The 22,782-nt window shown below is 40.5% G+C and overlaps 1 protein-coding gene across 3 annotated transcripts in view; it reads right to left on the bottom strand.

The window, feature by feature from the left end:
- Positions 1-22,782, bottom strand: part of Gfrl (Glial cell line-derived neurotrophic family receptor-like) — a 387,984-nt gene that overhangs the window by 119,388 nt on the left and 245,814 nt on the right. For all 3 annotated transcript variants that reach the window (XM_072303694.1, XM_072303696.1, XM_072303695.1), the window contains exon 3: positions 266-436. In XM_072303694.1, the coding sequence (XP_072159795.1) occupies positions 266-436 (171 nt within the window). The remainder of the gene's footprint in view (positions 1-265; positions 437-22,782) is intronic.

Genomic DNA, 22,782 nt, shown 5'->3' with positions numbered 1-22,782 from the left:
CGCTCGAGTGAGGGCTATGATCGTTGAACTAAAACGCGTGGAACAGTGGCGTGGCGTGCTTTGCGATATATCGATTCGATGCCATTTACGCCTATGGAAAAGTATCGATAAACAGGGTGTTCGCAGCGGACACCTTAATAATCGATTCTTTACCATAGGTTTAAATAGCAGAACAATCGATACATCGCAATTCACGCCACGCCACTGGCGTGGTGCTGCAATTATTTTTCCATGCAGGATTGTAAGATGAGGAATTGAATCTCACCTTTCTTGGAGACGAACATGCAGGGGTGATCGAAGAGGAAGTTGCGGAAGGAGTTGCACTCTTGGTCGACTTGCGGCTCGCGGCAGAGGCAGGTCGGCTTGAAGAACGGGAACGCTTGGAGAATGCGCAACGCAGCCTGGCACTTGGTCACCGTCGCCGTCGAGCAAGAAACTGCAACAAAACAGGAAATCCCTTGAAAATCTGGAGTGTATGTTTTCCATGGACATAAATCCGTAGCTCGAAAAATGAACTGCATTTTCCGATTTGGGGCTATACATGCTAACTCATCAGAAAAAACACTTAAGTGCACAGAGGAACTAATGGCACATACGTTGCTTTTAAACCGGGCCGAAATTTATAGTTCTTAATTGCAAAGTGTAGTCCAGGTAAAAAAGTGAATCCATAGACCAGAGATCTTTTAAAAATCTGGAGCCCATGTTTTCCATGGACATAAATCCATAGCTCGAAAATTAATAAAAAACGTGAATTCATAGACCAGAGAACTTTTAAAAATATGGAGCCCATGTTTTCCATGGACATGAATCCATTGCTCGAAAAATGGACTGCATTTTCCAATTTGGAGCTATGAATTCTACTCATCTGAAAAAACACTTACGTGCATATAGGGAAACTAATGGCACATATTTTGTTTTTAAACCGGGCCGAAATTTACAGCTCTTAATTGCAAAATGTAGTCCAAATTAAAACGTGAATCCATCGACCACAGCTGATCCATACCGAATCGATCGAGAAAATACCTGTCTCTATTCGATCAATATGGCTTGATCGAAAAATTAAAACGTGAATCCATCGACGAGAGCTGATCCATACCGAATCGATCGACAAAATACCTCTGCCTATTCGATCGATGATTATGACTAGATCGAAAAATGAAAACGTGAATCGATCGACGTGAGACGATTGAAAAAAATTCTGAAACCTGCATTCCTTGCCTCAAGAGTTAGCATATTATATCACTTAATTCCTTTTGATTCAATGACAAATCCCAATTTTGCATTTTCCCAAAACGAATCGCTCCCACCTCCACATTGTTTCTTATGTAGCTTGCCGGAGCATACCCCTTTCCCGCACGCGTTAGTTCCGTTTAGCATGAATACGTCCGATTAACATTTTAAAAACCATTTTAAAAACAGCATAATTGTTATTAGTTTCCCTATGCAGATGTATGACGTAATATCCAGAGATTGTAGTTCCTTTTTGCAAAGTTCAGTCCAATTTTGAAACAGCACAACGGACATATGGACCGCATTCAGCAGAAAAGGACCTGCGGCGCGGCGTGCTGCCAGCTCGAGACGCGCACTGACGCCTACAAACCTAAGGGGATACTTCAAGCGTTGCGCAATGCGTGAAGTATCCACTTAGGTTTGTAGGCGTCCGCCGCTCTCCCGGCACTCGGCTGGCGGGTTGTGACCGATTTTTGGTGGGGAGAGCTCCCTGGCGGAGAAACTCGTGTACCGTGTATTTTTTTTTTTTTTTCCATTTTTTTATAATTTTTGACTCTTAAAATTAAACACTATACGTGTGAAGTAAATAGTGAACTCTCAACGCTAGATGAAGTTTAATAATGAAAGGCTGGTCGTGCGCCATGCGCGCCGCGGACGGCGCAGGGCGTCTTATGAAATGGGCCTGTTGCAAGGTGCGGGGATTTGCAAATTGATGCCTGATTCTTATGGCAAATTTCACGAAAAGAACGATGGCGCTAATAAAAAACCTTGAAATGACCTCTCAAACTCAAAAAAAGCTGTTTTTGGAACCGACCCATTCAAAACGGTCGCTTTTCAACCGCCATACTTGTGATTGGTGGATTCTATGCTTGTGACTACTTGTGACGTGAAATGATATGACAGACCTGGTTTCTTCATCACTTACAATGTATTTTCCCGTAAGGAAATGGCAGCCGCTTTTCAAATGCAAATATCGAGTCAATCGCTAATTTTTTGATCAAAATTGAAAGCAGAAATGGATTCCTCGTACGTTTAAATGGTTAAAACGTTCATCAGATAAATAAGAACCGACGGGATAAACCCTATTTTTAAGGAAGACTGTAGTCAATGGGCGATTGTTTACATCTGCTTAGTGATAACAGACATGGACATTAGCTCAATATTTGGCCATTTTCATGAGTTTTTACTTGTTTGTCACTATTTGAAGGTAAGTTTATTTTGTAAATCAATTGTCTAGTGTCTTAGGATCATGTTAAAAGCTGTAAAGGTATACTTTGTTACTTATTAATTCAGAACACACTCCGGCAGTCCAACGCTCAAACCATGGATGTTCTCTCAATGCGTGTAAATCATTCTTAACTCTTCAACAAACATCTCAATATCATTCAGAACGTTCCCACGTTTTATAAGCTTATGTTATTTTAAAATCCTGTGTGTTTTAAATGTAACACTATACAGAAAAATTTATCGATAAAGTCTGGTAATCGAAGAAGGATCCTACGTCTACTTTCCTTGCCTCCAGCTAAAGCATACCGGTCTCCTCATCTCATCAGTATTGTCGAAGGTAAGTTTTTTTTATCATCAATGATTGATACTATCATTTTGGTGTCTTCAGTGAAGCATTAAAGGGTGAAATAGTAAGATATAACAACTGACTCGCTACATCCAGGTTTGAGCGTTGGACTGCCGGAGTGTGTTCTGAATTAATAAGTAACAAAGTATACCTTTACAGCTTTTAACATGATCCTAAGACACTAGACAATTGATTTACAAAATAAACTTACCTTCAAATAGTGACAAACAAGTAAAAACTCATGGAAATGGCCAAATATTGAGCTAATGTCCATGTCTGTTATCACTAAGCAGATGTAGACAATCGCCCATTGACTACAGTCTTCCTTAAAAATAGGGTTTATCCCGTCGGTTCTTATTTATCTAATGAACGTTTTAACCATTTAAACGTACGAGGAATCCATTTCTGCTTTCAATTTTGATCAAAAAATTAGCGATTGACTCGATATTTGCATTTGAAAAGCGGCTGCCATTTCCTTACGGGAAAATACATTGTAAGTGATGAAGAAACCAGGTCTGTCATATCATTTCACGTCACAAGTATGGCGGACCCGAAACGACCGTTTTGAAAATCCAAATTCTGAGGCGTTTTTAAGTTGATTTTTTGGGGGTTTCCGGTGATCAAAAAACTCCGGGAAAATTCCTGTGACATCAGGAGCCTTAGGTCTTTCGATTAAAGCAATAAAAAAAATTGGTGCAACAGGCCCATTATCCGCTGTGCTCTGTCGATCTGGTAGCTGCAATAAGCTATCAGATGAATTTAAAAAATACATGTAGATAAAACTCAAAATAACGAAAAACCTAACTAAGAACACGAAAAAATAACCCGAAATTGACGAGACCCACGGTGAGAACAGAAAGTAAATAAGTTTTTGATATGGCGTCGCAGTCGTACTGCGCTGGTTACACGCTCAAATTTCCATCAATCTCCGATCAAATGATGACTGGTGCGCACCATCTACCATCAAATTTCTGCGGCCTGCAAAAATTCGATGGTAGATGATGGAGCTGTGGGGCTCATCCTTCATCTGATTTCCATACAACCGTGCTTATTTCAATCAACACGCTGTTTTAATTAATTTTACTCATCAATCTAGATAACTATCGACCGCCATCTTGGCCATCATTTTGATCGAAATTTGACGGGAATTTGATCGTGTAACCAGGCCATACCATTACACGCTGTCAAATTTACGCGTTTCGATGACTTTCTAAAATTCCTTTTGTCCATACCTGTAGGGGAGTGTGCCTTGGTCCATTGCGATGGGTCGAATCATGAATACGCTGGAGGCGATTTGCATGAGCTCTTGACAAAGACACACGCCTCGTCACGCTTGTCTATTATCCCGTTGGAGCCGAAGCGGGGCGGGGGCGGGGGGGGGAGGGGGGAGGGGGCAATCCATATCGAGCAAGATGTAAGGGTGAATACATAACCTCAAACACACTTCCTCCGGATGCTGAGACCCGGGACCCGAGTTGGATGACCCGGACCCGCAGTCGAGAGTTGACCCAGTCACCCACTAAAAGCGACCCGGGTCTGCGACAAAAGGAAACAGACTCCGACCCTCCCCCGCCCGCCGCCACCCCCAATCCTCCCCCCGCGGACCCTCCCCTTTAATTCGGAGCAAATTTGCCGGCCGTATCCATCCGCCCCAGTTGTACTCATCGCTCGCAATTACCGTTCTTTATCGGAGAGCCAGCTCACCGTTCATCGTTGCCGCTTTGTGGGAAGATAAGTTCGTAATAAATAAATCGGAATTCAGAAGTCAAATATACTGCCGTGCTAAGGAAAAACGTCGTATGGACCTTCAGGCGTTGCATATTTCCTCCGATAAAACGCAAATTTGTTGGTAAACTAATGAATATTTTCCTTCCAGTTTTTCAGATATATTTTATTATATTATATTCATGGACATATTTAAATCAAGAAAAATTTTATTCATTCTGATATGAGCCGTGAGATCCATATAACCAGATGCATGGCATGGATATAGTTAATTTGTATTTAAGTGCGTTCGGTTATGAATATTTTTCCTGGGAATTTTCAGATATTTCAGGTAAAATTACAAATTGGATTCTCTGCAGAGTTGGAAGAAAAATATTCTCCATCTTCCTTGAAAACTGAGTTATAATTTTGCAACGTCCAATAGCTTAAACTGCGCTGATCTTCATCGTGGTAGAGTTGCTATCTTGAGCAATTGACAAGATGCGAGTTCGACGTTGATCCAGGCGTCGTGATACAACTATTCGTACTCTATGGATACGCGTGTTGCCTATACGAACAATTGAAGGCGTTTTCGTTTTCTTTGCGTTCGGGATGCGCGGATGCGGATATGGCTCGCGGTGCGACGCGACGGCACATGCGGCATGCAATGCTGCCGTGCTAAGGAAAAAGGCCGTATGAGTCCTTAAGCGTTGCCAAATTTCGTTTGATAAAACACGAATTTCCTGGTAAACTAATGAATATTTTCCTTCCAATTTTTCAGATAATTTTGTTCGCAATTTCACCGAAACTCCCGGACAATTTCAAAGGAAGAATATTCTCATCTGATCTGAAATATAAACATTTTATCGAAGGAAATTTGGCAACTCTCGTATGTTCATGCGGCGTTCTTCCTTAGAACGGCAGTATAGAGTACCTTCACTGCCGCGCTAAAGGAAAACGCCGTATGAACTTTTGAACATTGCTAAATCGACACTCAAAAAATACTTATTTTTAAGGTAAAGTTAAGAATATTTGTCATTTAAATTTACATACAATTACATGAAATTTGGAAATAAATACTTGCAAATTTTCCCGACAGTTCATAACTTGTATGGCAACTTCTAAAGACTCATACGACGTTTCTCCTTTTCACGGCAGAATACAGGGTGTCCCGGGATTAAGTACAAATATTTAAGGAGTCAATTCCTTGGGTCAAAAAAATACGGTTTTTGGGCATAACTGTTTTTCCAAAAACACTTTCCCTGGAGGCCAGGTCTCCCCAAAGTTAGAGAAAAAAAATCGTCCTTTTAACACTGTGCAAATGTTTATCAACCAAGATTAATGAAAATTGGTGTCTACGAGTAATGTTTAGCGTTCTTTTCATTTTTGACCTGCAAAAAAATGTTAAACTCTTTTTGAGGGGGGTTTAGAGGGGGGTATCAAACCTAAAAGAGGCCAAAATTAATGTTTCTGGCGACAAAAATTGGGGGGGGGGGGGGTGCGCCCTCTACGCCTTCTATGCATCTTCTTTGTTTATAGCATTCTCTTTAAATTTCAATAATCAGCCCGAAAAAAGAATCTTCAAGGCGGCTCGAAACTTCCGAATAAAATTAGCTTGTTTCCGATGGCATTTAGTATTTAATACTATTAGTGCTGCTCTCACCATCCACCGTTTCACCCGCAAATTGCATGCCGAGGCGGCATCGGTGAGCTGGCGCCGGCGGTCGGTGCAATGTGAAACGCGCCCGGGGTCCTTGCGATTCGTCTTTCTGGCCATTGTTATGAAACACAGTTCATTTAGCGCTTTCTCCCGCGTTCTATCATTAGCCCCCCCTCCCCCCGTGTTCCCTGCCTTTCTGTCTCCCTCCCCGTTCCGTAGCTCACTTTTTCCCGCCCTCCCCCCACCTTGCCCCCGCCGTGACGACCCTTCCGGCATTTTTCGCCCACTCCATTTAATTTCGTTTTTCATCAAACTTCATTTCAATTGCTCGCCTCTCCGGGCCGAGCCTCGTGGTTCTCGTTATTTAGTTTGCCCACCGTGTAACTTCCCAAGCAACGAATCCGCGAGCGGCTGGACTCACGGAATTCCATTTTGTCGGCCCCTTCAAATAAGTTATGCCTGTTTTACCCTATTTTAACAGCGTCGGGTCTCAAATACCTAGCATACGTCAGATGATGTAACGTTTTGAAATAGAAGGGGAAAAAGCAGGGAAGGAAGAGCAAATTCAAAATATACAAAAAGAGATGAGAAGTAAGAGCTGGAAAAAGAGAACCTGGAGGGAGAAAATGAACTATTTATTTTCTCTGACGTTTCATTTTCAAATATGAAACATAAAAACACTAGATTTTGACATTTTTGGCGTATATTTTTTATAGTCTGGGGCAAATTTGCAAAAAGGTCAAAGTTGTTAGGCCGTTTAGCTCTCTATTAGAACAAAATAACACAAATAGAACACAATTCATCGACAGCGCATCATATGCCGCACGCTATGCTGCACCGGGAGCTATGCCCTCGATAATAAGGAAAGCTAGAAGGCCTTCCATTTTTACGTATGCAACACGCATATCCATAGAGTACGAATAGTTGTATCACTGCGCCTTAATCAATGTCGTATTTGCATTCTGTCAGTTGCTCCAGGTTGTAACAGTCGGCCATGCTAAGGAAGAACGCTGTATGAACATTCGAGAAATGCCAAATTTCCTCTCAGAAAACAGCCATTTTTGAAGAAAGTTTTGAATATTTTTCCTTGAAACTTTCAGGAAGTCTGGGTGAAATTACAAATTATCGGAAAATTTGGAGGAGGAATCTTTACAAATTTTCCCGAAAATTAGCGATTTGTCAAAGGAAAATTGGCAACGCCTGAAGGCTCATACAGTGTTTTTCCTTAACACGGCAGTATGGTGATTCACAGTAAAATCATTCTAAATGCAAATTTTCCCACGAAACTTAGCAACGCTGCTAACAACCCGGCATCGCAGCCTCAGGATGCAGGTGCGTTTCGGGGCACCTAACCGAATTTCCAAACTTACGCCCGATCAGCGGTGCCATTCCTCCGGCACCACCTCGTAAGCAACAACACAAACGACATGAACATCGTCGAAAGACGGCAACATCGACCAGGATGCACTCCGAGCGCCTTATCACCTCGCTTCCGTGCTAAGCAAAAACCGCATATCTCCAAAGGAGTTACATACAAGTTATGCGGTTTCTGTTCAACGCGGGAGCTCTCTCAACCTATTATCCCCCGCTCGTCATTTTTACCGCGGGAAGGGAAACTTTTTCAATACCGCATTACCGCGCCACCTGAATGACAAGCATATTGAACTTTTTGATTTAACTTCCGCCAACTCGGCGCGGGTGAATTATCGCGAGTTCGCTCCGGAAGACGGCAGTACGTGTGAGCCGTGATTAGCGTGTATTCCCGAGGGTTCCACGGCTCAACCCGCAATGTACTTACTGCTGTTTTCCGTAGTGCAGTAGCTCGCCTTTTGTTTGGGTGGATGATGCCTGTGCTCACCGAAACCGCGAGTTTCCGGATGGATTTCCAAGCTCCTCACGTTTGCGGAGCATTTAGCTCTAACTTCGGCGTGGATTTCCGCTTTTATCTCTCGCTTGTCCCGGTGACAAGAAGGATTGTGTGAAGGAAGTGATGGCAGTCCGTAGCGTGATTGTTGAAAATCGGTGGACAAAGCAACAGACAAAGAAGAGAAAAGGGATATGGAGGGATCCTATGGGTGGAACCGGACGTTTTTAATGAACAAAAGAGGTAGATAATAGTCTAACTAACGGCACCCAGCGAAAGATCCTATAGTTAGTCCATCATTTGGACCGCGTTAAACAGAGAGGAACCAAGCCACATCAGCTATTGCCAATTCAATGGGGCAATTAATTTTTTTACATGAAAATGGTTCTGCGGATTTTCGGGGAAATTGCAGTGAAAATTTTCCATAGTTTGAAGCAAATTTCTTAAAATTTTCAAAAGAATCCACACAAGCGTTCTCTCGTGCAGTATTGCCCAGTTAAATTTGGCAACAGCTGATGTGGCTTGGTTCCTTTCTGTTAAACTCGGTCCATTTTCTCCCTCAGTCTACAGGAACCACTCATTTCAACCAATAGAATCACTCCATACTCTCTATGTCCTCTTTGTCTATAGCTTTGTCTATCAATTTCAACAATCAGCCCGCTGGGAATGTTAGGGTTGGAATAGGTCTGCGGGCTGATAATGGACAAGTAGACAAGCTTCAAATTTAAGCATTCTCGTACATGATTCTTAATCAGAATTTCAAGTGAAAAACGATTTGCGTGACGAAAGTTCCTGAAATTAACTCCTAACTAAAATGTTAACGTTATAATTTTACATTGGTTTACGAGAAATTTGAATTCCTCGCTCACAAGAAAAATAATGGTCCACATGAATCAAATTGCGCACTACAAACTACAACGGTTTTTGCGGGCTTCTTAATTGACCAATAATTCTTTCCTGATTTATGTTATCCTTAAAGTGTTAACAGCGTGCAACAGCTCAGCCGGAACACCGAAGTTGAGGTTGGCATATTTTCATACCGCAGAGACTGATACAATAATATTCAGTACGCGATTTGACTAACACAGACTTTTCTTATTCCACGAGCGAGAGGTTTGAATTCACACGTCAGGAAACATCAAATGTCTTGGTCAGAAAAAATGTCGAGGAATTTTCATAATGCGCGAGACGTATTCAATGTATTCTTTGTGCAATTTTGGAGAGGAAACATGTATCAGAATGCTTAAGTTTGTGCCCTATCTACTGGTCCATTGAAATTGATAGACAAAGCTAGACCAAGCTAAAATGGAGCGACCCTGGTTTAAAGAGGTGGTTTTTATAGACGCTTGGCACCTTCTTCAGGCAAAATATTTATTTTCAAATTAAGTTGGACATGTTTAAATAAAAAATAACTATATTTATTCTGATATGAGCCGTGAGATCCATAAAAATACACGCATGTCATGGACATAGTTCAGTTTCATTTAAATGCGTTCGGAAATGAATATTTTTCCTGGGAATTTTCAGATATTTCAGGTAAAATTGCAAATTAAATTCCCTGCAGAGTTGGAAGAAAAGTGTTCAAAATCTTCCTTGAAAACTGAGTTAAAATTCTGCAACGTCCAATAGCTTAAACTGCGCTCATATTCATCACGGCAGAGTTGCTATCTTGAGCAATTGACAAGATGCGAGTTCGACGTTGATCCAGGCGTCGTGATACAACTATTCGTACTCTATGGATACGCGTATTCCCTATACGTACATTTGAAGGCGTTTTCGTTTTCTTTGCGTTTGGGGTGCGCGGATATGGCTCGCGGTGCGACGACACACGTGCGGCACGCAATGCTGAGTTGCTATGGAAAAACGTCGTATGAACCTTTAGGCGTTGCCAAATTTCCTTTGATAAAAGACGAAATTCCTGGTAAACTTATGAGTATTTTTCTTTCAATTTTTCAGATAAATTTCCTCGCGATTTCACATAAAGTTCCTGAAAATTTCGAGGAAAAATATTCATTACTTTTCTCAAAAATAATCATTTTACTGAAGGAAATTTGGCAAATCTCGAATGTTCATACGGCGTTTTTCCTTAGCACAGCTGAATGCACCATCGATGAAGCTAATTTTTTTTACTTGCCGAATTATGAGAGTTGTTTTCAATGACTGTTCTGACTTAGTTTCGTTTTTGTTTTAAACTAGTAAGAAGTTACAATTCGCAGGACGGTGTTCAACAAACGATGAACTCTTAGACTTTAGGAGTTCGATCTGGAAATTTTCAAAATGTTTAACGTGTCCTTATTCTTCTTCTTCTTCTCCGTCTTTTTCCTCTTTTTCTGTTCATTTTTCTTTCTTTCTTCTCTCAACGATTACGAATACGTCCTCCGAGATAGGTACTTTTTTTTTTTCTTCTTCTGGAACATTTCACGTGAAAATGACCTCATTCCTTCATGCCGTTCATTCCACTCACTTAAAGCAAATCTGTTACAAGAATCGCCGACTCTTCCGTCTCACTAGTTTTCGCTAATCTGTCAGCTTAAGTCATCAAAACGCGATTTTGAGACGAGTGCAGCTGATCCACCAAAAAATGTTTCTCTTATTTTTCGTCTACATATGAAAAAAGACGCGAATGAAAATGATTAAAATCTTGATTAAAGATTACACTTGCACTATTCCCTAAAAAAGAGTACAATGCCTGTTGTTTGCTCAGCAGACCAACCATTCTCTTCTTCTGTCCAGTCCATTCTTTTACAATACATCACACATTTCAAAAAAAAAAAAAAAAAAAAAAAAAAACATTACAGTGCGAGTTCGGAGCACTGGTCTGTTCAGCTATGTTAATGAAAAACCCCGTATGAACATTCAAATGTTGAAGAATTTCCTCTGAAAAATCACAAATTTTCGGGAAAATTCGTACGTATTTATCTCCCAAAATTCAGATAATTTTTTTCATACTTTGATCTAATATATGTATGTTTAAAAGTTTGAATGAACTATATTCATTGCTCTCCTAAAATAGGTTTTTTTTACAGTAAGTTAAGCAGTATTTGCATGTTGATACGGTGTTTTTCCTGTAACGTGGCATTAGTTGGTCACTAACTCCAAACCAAATCTGACAATACTGCTTCCATTTTCGTGTTACGGAAGGGATTCGTACGTATCCATAAATGTATGAGCTTTGGTTATGTCATTCTCTTACGTATTTCAAGTCTCATTCCATAATACACTTGCGGTTTTTTACCGGGACGCGGCAGTCCACTTTTCTTTTGTTCATGCGAATTACTCGGCTCTCACTCCACTGGGGGTTGTGAAATACATGCCTCTCACCTGCTTACCTCCACCACACAGTGAATTGAGTCAATTAAAGAGGCTGGACATGAAATTTTTGACAATAATTGCAAATTTTAATGTTCATTCCGTCACATTCTAAATTTCAAGGGGTGCCTCAGAGGAAAATTTTACGAGGAAACCAATAGAACCACTTTTAATAGCGGTAAAATTGTGTATAAACAGAAGTGTAAGCGTTTAAAGTTTCCAAATTTTGTCCGGCCTGTTCTATCGACTCGATCCACTGAGCACCGACCGTGGAACAGTTCCTTCATAGATGCCGGAAAAGACGTAAAACAATGAATAGACTGCACAAGGAAGCACTCAGAATTATCTTTGGTCTGCAGGACAATGACTCATGCCGTGAAATTGTTTAAAACAAACTCCTGTTAACCTTGTCATCAATGATAATATGAAAAGAGCAATTTATATCAAAATGAAACAAAATTTTAAAACCAAATGATCTGCATAATTTCGCTCTTCAGCCCTCGATATCATATGGCTTAGTTTGCACATTGGCTAGTGGTTCATTGCACATTTGAATGTTAATTTATTCACATTATACGTTCGAGGAATACTCTTCACAGAAAAGTTTACAAGGAAGTGGTGGCATTTGAACTATTTTAAACTTCTACATTTCATGTCAGCGAAAATGTACTTTTACATGTATATTTTATAAAATGTGTTCGACTTTTCAAACATAAAATTTCTACTGTGCGATCGAGCGGGGGTAAATACAAGTTTGGAACAATAGGCCTGGACGAAATAAGTGGACGGAACGCATGTGCAGTGTTGCGTGAGCCCCCGATCTCAGACGAATGATCCGTTGAGGAGGATCATGAGATATTGCAGAGCAAAATCCAAGGGCACTTTCCGGCCCCCGTCGGCGTCGGTCTCGAACAAAGGCGGGTTTTTTTAAGGGGAACGCAGCGCCTCGCGGAATGCGTCTCTTGTTCCACTGCCAAAGCCCTCGCGCGTGAGGATAGGTATCGCTCACTTGTATTTGTCGGTTTTTTAAAGTTTTCGCTTCTAATGTAATAAAGACGGAGAAATTGTTGTGCTGAAATGCCCGTTGAACATTCATAAGAGCGATAATAATTGTGCTACCTAAATCATTGCTATAAGCTCGCTAACCTCCTACATTTTTTAGTAAAATAGAACTATTATTACTATAATCTGCTATCATCAAAACGCGATAGGGGTAGCGACAGACTCACAGTAACCCTGGTAAAAATTGGCAGTAGAATCCGTGTTCCAAAATACCATAGACCTACAGCCGGCTGTAAGATTTCCGATAGCTTCTATAGCCGGCAACACAATTTCTTATATCCTTTTATAGCCGATGGCGACTAAGCAACAGCTTGGCGATAAAGTGTATGCTAAACGTTACTAATTACGGATGCTAGGAATTAGTGAGTTTTTGGACTACCGCTCTCTTTTTGGGCCGTAGTATCTTGATTTATTTTGCGAGGAAAGCTCCGTACTTTTGAAGGATGCCTGACATTCCTAATATGTTGGAGCGCCTTTAATTTCGTATGATACTGTGCAATACCTCTGGTGTGAAATAGTTGCTTCAAGCACCGTGGTACGCTGCAGCGCGGCGCGGCGGGCGGGCAGCCAGCGCGAAACTCGCATTGGCGCCTACAAACCTAACAGGGATACTTCACGCATTGCGCAATGCGTGAAGTATCCCTGTTAGGTTTGTAGGCGCCAGTGCGCCGCCGCTCCGCTTTGTGTTAGGCTCTAATATTTAATCTCGTGGAGTCAGCGTTTTTCAACTCATGACTTTGAAATGCTTGCACACTCTGTATGGATTCTTCTCATTTTAACTGATGGAAAAAAATATGTAGTAAAGGAAAATATGATGTGTGTTCCGTAAAAATTAAAGTAATTCCGTACAAACTTAAGAATTTACAGAGCACACGAATTTCTACACAATTTCTAATAGCCTTTCATAGCCAATGGCGAAAAAGCAACAGCCAGGCGATAAAGTGTAAAGCCCGGCGACAGGAACTATAGCCCGGCTGTATAATTTTTTATCGCTTCGTGTAGCCCGGCCGTATGATTTTTTCCACTTTCTACAGCCAGCTATATGATTTTCTATCGCCTTCTTCAGTCGGCTGTAAGAACTCCTATGGTATTTTGAAACGCAGCTCCTATCGCCAATTTTTACCTGGGAATCATAATGTCAGTTTGTTGGGATTAATGAGTAGACTTCGATTTTCTTGTGCCCCAATTTGTTAATTATATTTCGACACCCTCCTTCTTAGCTTTTGAACTGAGAAGACTTCGAAGCCTTGCAGGCATACAACTTAATCTTGCGTTCGTCTTTCAAAGTCGTTTACACGGCGCGAGGATCTCAAAATGGGAGGACGTCGAAAAGGCAAGAAGAAATTGAGAAAGGAGACACCCTTTTCGGTGGCTTCGAGGCCACTAACTTTGCCTTTTGATGATAACAGTTCGTTTGAGATCGATTCAAAGATGACTGGAAGACGCTAACCTACCTCGCAGAGCTGCCACGGTTCCTTTATTAACATACGTTAAGATACTGTTTATTTTAGATACACTGAGACGGTTGATCGACGATCTTATTAACTGTATTTTGCAATAAGGGGCTATATTCTCTAGCTCATCAGTAAAAAACACTTATGTTCATGAAGAAGCTGATGGTACATACGTCATTTCTAAACTGAGCAAAAAATTGTAGTTCCCGACTGCAAAATGTAGTGCAATTGTAACGCGAAAGATGTGTTTGGTTGTTTTCGAGCATCTCTACGGAGACTTTTTCAAGACAATTGACGATGAGACTTACTAAACACTTACTCCCTTCTTGCTAAAAACCGCCCAGCTTATCTTGCAATATTCCATTTATGAGCACAAGCAGGCAATGGGTTGGTACCTCCGAAACCCCAAGGCGTGGCTCCGCACCACATTGACAAGCAAAAGGCGCGTAATCCATTAAACCTTTAATTACTGAGCAGGATGTTCAAAGTAAACTTTCTTTTCAGTCGCGCCAACCACTCTAAAACGACACTTGCGCCTCACCTACCCACGCTTATGACGTCATCCGGCCGATAAATTGACCAGTTTTCACATCTTATTAGTGCCGAATTGTTTGAGAAAGTGTCAAGCCAATACACTCTATAATATCATTAATTACGGCTTGATTACATTCACGAATGCACACAAAAAATGAATGGTAGGTTTTAATTTTTGTGAGCGTTTACAAAAAAAAAACGCTCAAAGTCCAGGTTTTATTGCTGCTGCATGCGGACCGATTTATTAAAAAATTGAAGCAGCCATCTTGGGCATCGGGATTCGATGTATCGCGTAGTTAAAATAGGACTATGTCTTGTCTTGTCTCGTTGTATCGACATAGATTTAATAATCGGGCCGTTGTTTGGAGAGAAGTTTTTTGTAAACAATCTCCGGACTTCTTATTAGAATTGATAGACAAATCTAAAGTAAAATTCAACAGTTTAACTCTGTAGATGGACCTTTGCATTGAATCAGGGTGCCTTGCATCGGGTAAAAGAGCTATAGGGGTTATTAAATTTATTTGCCGTGAGCAGATTTCGCTTGAAACTGTTTACCCATCTGTAATAATTCTTTGCCTGTGAGTAACTTTCTACCAACAGGTAGAAATGGACAAAGGAGGTAGGTAATAGACTAACTAACGGCAACTCACGAGGAACCCTTTAGCTAGTCCATCAGTTACTTCCTTAGTCTATATGAACCACCCAAATTAACCATAATAGGATCTATCCATACTCATTATGTCCTCTTTGTCTATTGCTTTGTGTATCAATTTCAACCATCACCCCGGTGAGTTGGCTATTTCTTCCTCGGTTGTCGCATCGTTCTGTAGACAAAACGGCGCGAGTTAAACGTTAATTCTCCTCGGGAGCTTTTAATCTGGAGACGGGGCTCTCATTAAGGGGAGTTTAAGAAGAAGCTCCTGGATGCAGGACGTCTCGGGCTTCTCCCGCGGGAGCCCGATTCAAGCCCATTGTTGTCAGATAGTGCTGTGAAAGCACTCTCTCCATTTAAACCCATATAAAATATACACATTTTATTGCCTAATCTGGCAACCTCGTTCGAGCCTGGCCAATGATTCCCACGATCAGTTTAGCACCGACGACGACTACCAACGCTACCGTGCAAAAGAAGAACGCCGTATGAACCTCCAGGCGTTGTCAAATTTCCTTTGATAAAACACAAATTTCCTGGTAAACTGACGAATAGTCTTCTTCCAATTTTTCAGACAATATCGTTCGCAATTTCAACTCAAGTTCCTGAAGATTTCAAGAGAAAATAATTATAACTTTCCTTGGAAATAAACATTTTAAGGTAGGAAATTTGGCAGCTCATAAATGCTCATACGGCGTTTTTCCTTGGAACGGCGGAACGGCTCGCGGTCGCCCGAGAAACATAATAAAATTACGCCAAAGTGATTCCCAGACCGATTCTATTACCGCCCTCTCACTGTTTCTACCGGGAGGCACCGCGGAGTTGTGAAAGTGCACTGTTTAAAATGTAATAAAAAATAGACAAATAAATAATATAAATAAATCAAAGCTGAGAGAGGGGAAAGACGAGGAGAAAAAGCACGGATTCAACATGAGGAAAACAAAGATCGGGGGAAAGAGAGAGCAAATGAGGGAAAATGCAGAAGAAAAGTTGGGAAATACTAAACATGCAATGAAAGGAAGAGAGGGAACAAGGAGAGACAGAGAGAGAAGGGAAAAAATAACGAGAAAGCGAGAGGAAGAAACAGAGAATTCCTGTAGATCTCAACAGAAAACAGTCCGTCAAAAAAAGGGGCATTTTTTGCAAGGGCTCCGCCAAGTCACGATAGTGTATTGTGCAAAATGAAATGAATGAGTAAAAAAAAAAAAACAAAGCAGGGAAAATCAGAGACAGAGGGAGAAACCATGGATTAAGAAGGAGAAATACGGAAAAAGGAAAGGAGAATGGAGACCTTTTGCCTTCTGTGAATAAAGCTTCCCCTGTCAATTTTAATGATGAGCCCTCTGGAGCTCCTGTTAGGTTCTGCAGACTGTGCTCTCAGTAACATATCGACGGTGAAACTACCAAACCACGTATCTCGGTTTGCGACGTCGCAGACTTCCTGTCATACTTTATTTTTTAAATGAAAAGCTACTTAACGTCCAGTCTTGAAAATGTCTGTGATTTTTTCTCTTTGTGCGGAGAAAATTCCGTGAAAATTTCAAAGAATGATACTGATTTGGTCTACTTCAAAAAAATAAAATGTGAGCGTAGATTTTTAAACACCGCAAACGAGATACGTGGTTTGGTAGTTTCACCGTCGATATACCGATCTCTTCGGTTCGACCTGCAACTTCAGTTTCAAGAACTACGGGTTCGATTCAACGAAATGAGAAATTTTGGTCCTTATAGAACAAGACTGACCACCTAAGTTTTTCGGCTCCGTCAACGAAGACTCAACCGCTGAACCAAAAAAAGGTGTCAGTCTGTGTAATCAAGGTTTTCTTTTTTCGTTTTTTACGTTTCAACATCCGCTCTTTTTTTTTTTTTTCATAAGGGAACTCTAAGCTTGAAATTCCGGCTGACAACGCTCTCTCCGGTGCAGTCTCAACAACGTTCTCTTACCATACTTTATTCTCTTCCCTTATTCTGATATCCAGTAGAAAATGCGGCGGTGTGAGAAACAGGTTGGTAGCAATCAACACTGACGATTGTGTTCGCCTCGGTTCTCTCCATGCGAGCTGCGCCTGGAATTGTAAACACCACCGGTGATGTTGCCTGATTTTCATACTATAACTTCCTTCCACGATTCATGGCAAAATTTCTTATAGGAGCAATGAATTATTTCGTTTAAAATCAGGAAAAGAATAAGAATTTACATCTAACTTTGAATATTTTACTATTTGCGAGGCATTTGAAAAAATGCCTGATTTTACTATTTGCCTGCGACGTATCTAATTTTTGTGCTCGTGATTGAAGTTGTCATCTTTACGTAGCTTTCGATCCCGGAGTTTATTTTGTTTCTTCGTTTTTTTTTGTGAGAACTGAGTGTAAAAGGTTCTGAGTTTTATTCGGTACAATCTCAAGGATTAAATTTCTTCTGAAATTTGGCAAACCCTTCGATATTAAAGGAGAGGGTCGCAGACGTTCAACGAGCATCAAGAGAGGGGGACCTAAACACTAAACAGGCACAGCTCAGCTCCATACTCAGGAGGAATTCGCAAACACTCCTTTGCGCGATGAAAATTAATGTTGAGCGAATCAATGGCGACTGCAGTGACGGGGTTTTTGCTTTGACAATAAAACCTCTCTGTTTCACAGGATATTTTTTCTGTTGAAATTGGCAATTCTGAAGTTACAAATTACAGAGTTTAAAAAATAAAGAGTTTCATCCGAAGACAGGATAAGGATGGGGAATGTTCAATGACCAGCGGATCCGGCACTAATCAAGTTCAATATCAGTGCAGTATACAAACGTCATCGTCTACTATATACGACGTGCTACTATAGAGAACGCCGTACAAACATCTGAATACTGCCAAATTTCAACCATTGAAATATTTGTTTTCTTCACAAGAAAATCAAAATTATTCATTTTTGGGACTTTAATAGAAAATTAAATTAATGGACGGACTGCACCAGGATTTATTAGACTACATTATTCATTTCAATGTGTTTAAATGGAGGGAAAGCAGTGTTGCCATGAGCTGGAAGTAGGGCCGAATTACAACCCCTTACTTACGGCTTGTGTGATCGATATTTTGTTTTCAGCTCCGGAAAGCTTCCAAAACTTAACGCTCGAAATGCATGCAGGAGATGTGGTAAACTGGGACAAAACCAAAACGATTTCGCACGCAGGGCTGTAAGGGTGTAATGTTCCGAGACCGAGCCACAAACGACGAGCTCTAATTAGGGTTACGGAGATCACAACCCGTCAGTGAAGCACTCGTAAAGACAACACTTGTAAGTAAGATTGCCAACTCTCGGTCGAATTCATGTTTTCACTGGTATATTTCAAAGAAGGATATGTACATAGGGTGTCCAAAAAGTGCTAGTGCTGTAACGTCAAAACTAACAGAACTAAGGGCCTGATCTTGGTTTCATTCGAAAGATTAGGCATATATCCATCGATTGAAACTAAGATCCATTCATATGAGAAAACATTTACGGACTTACCACAATAATATGTATAATGCATGTCTAGAGACATTCATGCCCAATCCTAGAATTAGGAACTAAAATTTCTAGTTCAGTTAAGACACAACGTATGTGCTATTCGTTGCCTTATGCACATAGTTGTTTTTATGGATGAGCTTTGAATTTGAGTTCCTAATTGCAAAACAAAGTCCACTTTAGAGATCATGCACTGCTATTCTCCCTACAGTGTAAAAGTTGATTTCGGAAATCAGCGTTAAGATTCGCCTATTTATGAATGGTAACCAAAGAGTTTCGTAATTCGTCGCATTTTTGCTAAAAGGAACTTAGTGCATATGGATTGCGTGTGATATAGTTCCTTTGATACGTCAAATTGATTACCAATCCTTACATAATTTGCAAAAACTCGCTTTGCAAAGATCTCATACCGACATTCATGAGTTGCATCATTGAGCGAAAAAAAGCGTTGACCTCCGAATACAACATTTGCCTCACCCGATAACACTGGTTAGTTTGTAGTGCAAGGTTGCTAAAGTATATTGTCTCTCCGAATGCCAATAGGCAACACTGTTCGTAAAGGAGAGCGAAATGAAGCTTATGAGTTTTGTTGCCAAAAACACTGTGAAAAGTTATAAGACGTCAAGAAAGCTTAGTGAGGAAACACATATTCGAATTCACTGGCACAGAAACTTCAATTAACCCGACTTAGGTTTCGATGCAATTTTCTGCCTCGTCTGCTTACTCCAGTATTCCTTTCCGCTTCCTTCTCACAGGAGGTGAAACTTTTGATTTGTTTTATCAGAATCTAAAATTTGCAATTTTTCATTCCTTCTAAAAATTCTAATGTGTCGTAATGGACTACTGGACAAGGCAACCACTGGAACACTGCTGATATGCTTCCTGGTGACAATTTTACCTAGGATACTAGGAAATTTTGCAAAAGTCCACGATCATTTTTGGGGTGAAACGTCGATGTTCACAATCTATATAAGGCAGAGTGACAACCCTTTTCTGGAATCGAACAAAAATCTATCAAATGTACACAAAAATCACAAAAATGTACCAGGGCAAGTTGTGTGCGAAGTTGGTCTGATTCTTGCAAGAGATCAAAGGAAAAATCGCGGAAATATTCAGTTTGCTATGCTCCAGATTCTCCTGGTAAAAATGCAATGTGTAAAAGGAAATTTGGAAACGTTGAAATATAGTTACGTTTGTTTGCAAGAGAGACTAATATACACAAATCTCCTTGAAAATTCGTATTTTATTCAAGCATATTTGGGTGGTTTCACGATAACTGAAATAGTATTGTCGCCGTATAACAGACAAAACATTTTTCGGTCATATTTTTGTCACATGATAATCACTCGAATTTTTTTGCATTAATCTACACATGGTTACGTATTATATTGGTTTTCGAAGATTTATCGCTCTACTTTTGAATTTTAATATATAAATGACCGAAAATGTGCTGTCTGTTGCGCTAACTTTTTACCGCGTAACAGACAGCACATTTTCGTTTATTTACATACTATTTTATTTACATAAATGTTTTCGGAATTTATATAATATTAATTGAAAAGTAGAGCAATGAATCATTAGAAAGCGTTATAATACGTAACCCTTTGAAGATTAATGCAAAAAAATTCGAGAGATTATCATTTCTACTAAAAATATGACCGAGAAATGTGTTGTCTGTTTCGGCGACAAAACTATTCCAATTATCGTGAAACCACTCATTTGGCAACATCTGAAGGTTCATAAGGCGTTTTACCTTGGCACGATACTACACGAGTCCCTCGGGCTCGGAAATGACGGTTGAAGGGACCGGGGTGTCCAGGGTCTGGGCCTGAAGTCGGCGGCGGGAAATGGAGGGCTGCCGTCGGTGTGTTTTGACCTAATGGCAGGGTCCGCGGCTTGAAAGGAGGGCCGGGCGCAAGGTGCGACATTAAAAACTAATCACGGGGCGGCGGGGCTACGCCGAAAACTTGGCTAATCGTCAAACGCTCCCCGTTCCCCCGCTCGGCTTGCGTCACAGTGCCCTGGCCCCCTGACCCAGTCCCCCTGGAGCTCCCCAGATTGCCACACTTTTCTAATTGGACGGAGTTAAACAGAAAGGAACCAAGCCTCATCGGGATCGAACCGAGAAAAGGGGGCTTAAAGTTTAACTCCTGCATAAGACTCAATGTAAAAGATAAACTTCAAGTTCAATTTCTGCAAAATTTGCTCCAACAAAAACTTTGAATTTTTGGCGATAGAAAGTAGAGCAGTGGTTGAGTTCAAAACCACTCATACCTCAATTTTTTCCAAAATGTGGGTTGGTTCCTTTCTGCTTAACTCAGTCCAATTCTCTACCCTCCCGTCTTACCGGATAGAGCAGTAACTCCAGAAATGAACGGGTTAATCGTAGAGGTATTGGTGACTCAACGTGAAACTTGGATGAAGCAAGGTGGAAGAACAAGGGTGTCACTCTGTCACTACCGCGGAGGATGACATCACAAACCGAATTTTTCAAACCGAGGGTATAAACAGCTCGCTTTATGGGGGGCTTAGGGCCCATACTGCCGTGCTCAGAAATAACTTTTTGGTCCCTTTGAGCCATTCGCAGAGGCATCGGTGGGGGCTTGATGGATTTTCCGAGTTTCACACCTGACTATTCTCTCCCTAGACAGGTACTCTAGGAGAAATGACGTAACCACTAGAGGGCGAGCCTCGATGAAACAAAAAAAACTTGATTTCTTCGAAAATTGAGAATTTTCAGGTGTCTGAATTTCGATCAATTTTGATGACAACACACTTTACATATTTATGCTTGTCTTCCGCACTATATAACAGGTCAAATTTTGGCCAAATTTGAGGAACAAATAGAAGACAAACGTGTTTTTCAGCGATTTTTGTCCTCCGTGTAGCAATAACTGAGTTTCATATTTCTTTCTCCAAATCGAAAGTATTATTCATCGATATCTAGCTATAAACTTGTAGCTGCGCCGAAGTTGGACGTCCCCGACCGAATCCTTGCCCCTCTGACGCAAGTTCGTAACTCAATTTTCGAGTGAGCTGTGTTTTAAACATATAATCTAAGCTTTCTGGGGCTCCGCACTATATCAGACCAAATTTGGGCAAAATTTGAGAAAACAAACCAATTTTCAGCGATTTTGTGTCCTCCACGTAGCAATAACTGAATTTCATATTTCTTTCTCCAAATCGAAAGCATTATTCATCGAGATTCAGCCATAAACTTGTAGCTGCGCCGAAGTTGGACGTCCCCAACCGAATCCTCGCTCCTCTGACGCAAGTTCGTCACTCTATTTTCACGTGAGCTGTGTTTTAAACATAATCTAGGCTTTCTGGGGCTCATGCGGAAATCGAGATACACCCTTACACCAGGGGAGGGACGAAATTGAAATACTCAAATGGATGGATCACCATTTTAATTAGTCCTCTCCTCTTCCCTTTTTTTTCTTCGGCCTCTGCGCTGCATCTCGCTGCCCATCAAATAAATTGAAGACAGGAGCTTCGCTGGTATTCTGCCGTGCTAATAAAGAACGTCGTATGAATCCTCAGACGTTGTCGAATTCATTTTGATAAAACAGGAATTTTCAAGGCAATATGTCAAAATCTGCCATCCAATTTTTTCAGAGAATTTCACTCGCAAATAAATCTAAATTATCCGAAAATTTCAACAGAAAGTGATCATAAACACTTCCTTAAAAGATCATGCCATGAAACTTATTAGTTTAAATTTTAATCAAGAAGTATAAACTTATGATTAAATTTACAATTTAACCCTTTTATCAGGCACTTTATTTTTTAAGATTACATTAGTCAATTCTAAAATTGCATCTTAGTGTTATTTATTTAACTATTAATAATAAAATATGAATGTTTGAGCTTTTTCAACTAATCATAGAGATATTGGTGTGTGATATTTTATTTTTGGTGTTTGGAGAGGATTGATTGGAACTTCTTTTAGTATAATTATTCGTTCTGAACTTATAAATGTCGGATCTTTTTTTATCAAATGTACGTTTATATAATGTTGTTGTAACTTCTCATGCATTTATTATGATTTTCTTTCTTCCACAGTGATCCTTAAAACAGACGTTTCACTGGAGGTAATTTGGCAACGCTCGAAGGTTCATACGACATTCTTCCTTAGCATGACAGTACAGCTTCTGAGTCCTGGATCAATAGGAATTCTGTCCGCCTCATAACAGTCGGGGTGACTGCAAAACGAGATCTCAAATTTTTCTCTCTACTCATTTTTTA

This window comes from Bemisia tabaci, chromosome 8 (genome assembly GCF_918797505.1).
Source record: "Bemisia tabaci chromosome 8, PGI_BMITA_v3".
In the NCBI taxonomy this organism is placed as follows: Eukaryota; Metazoa; Arthropoda; class Insecta; order Hemiptera; family Aleyrodidae; genus Bemisia; species Bemisia tabaci.
Note: the sequence above shows the minus strand (reverse complement) of the source record. Positions and strands in the feature narration are given on the sequence as shown.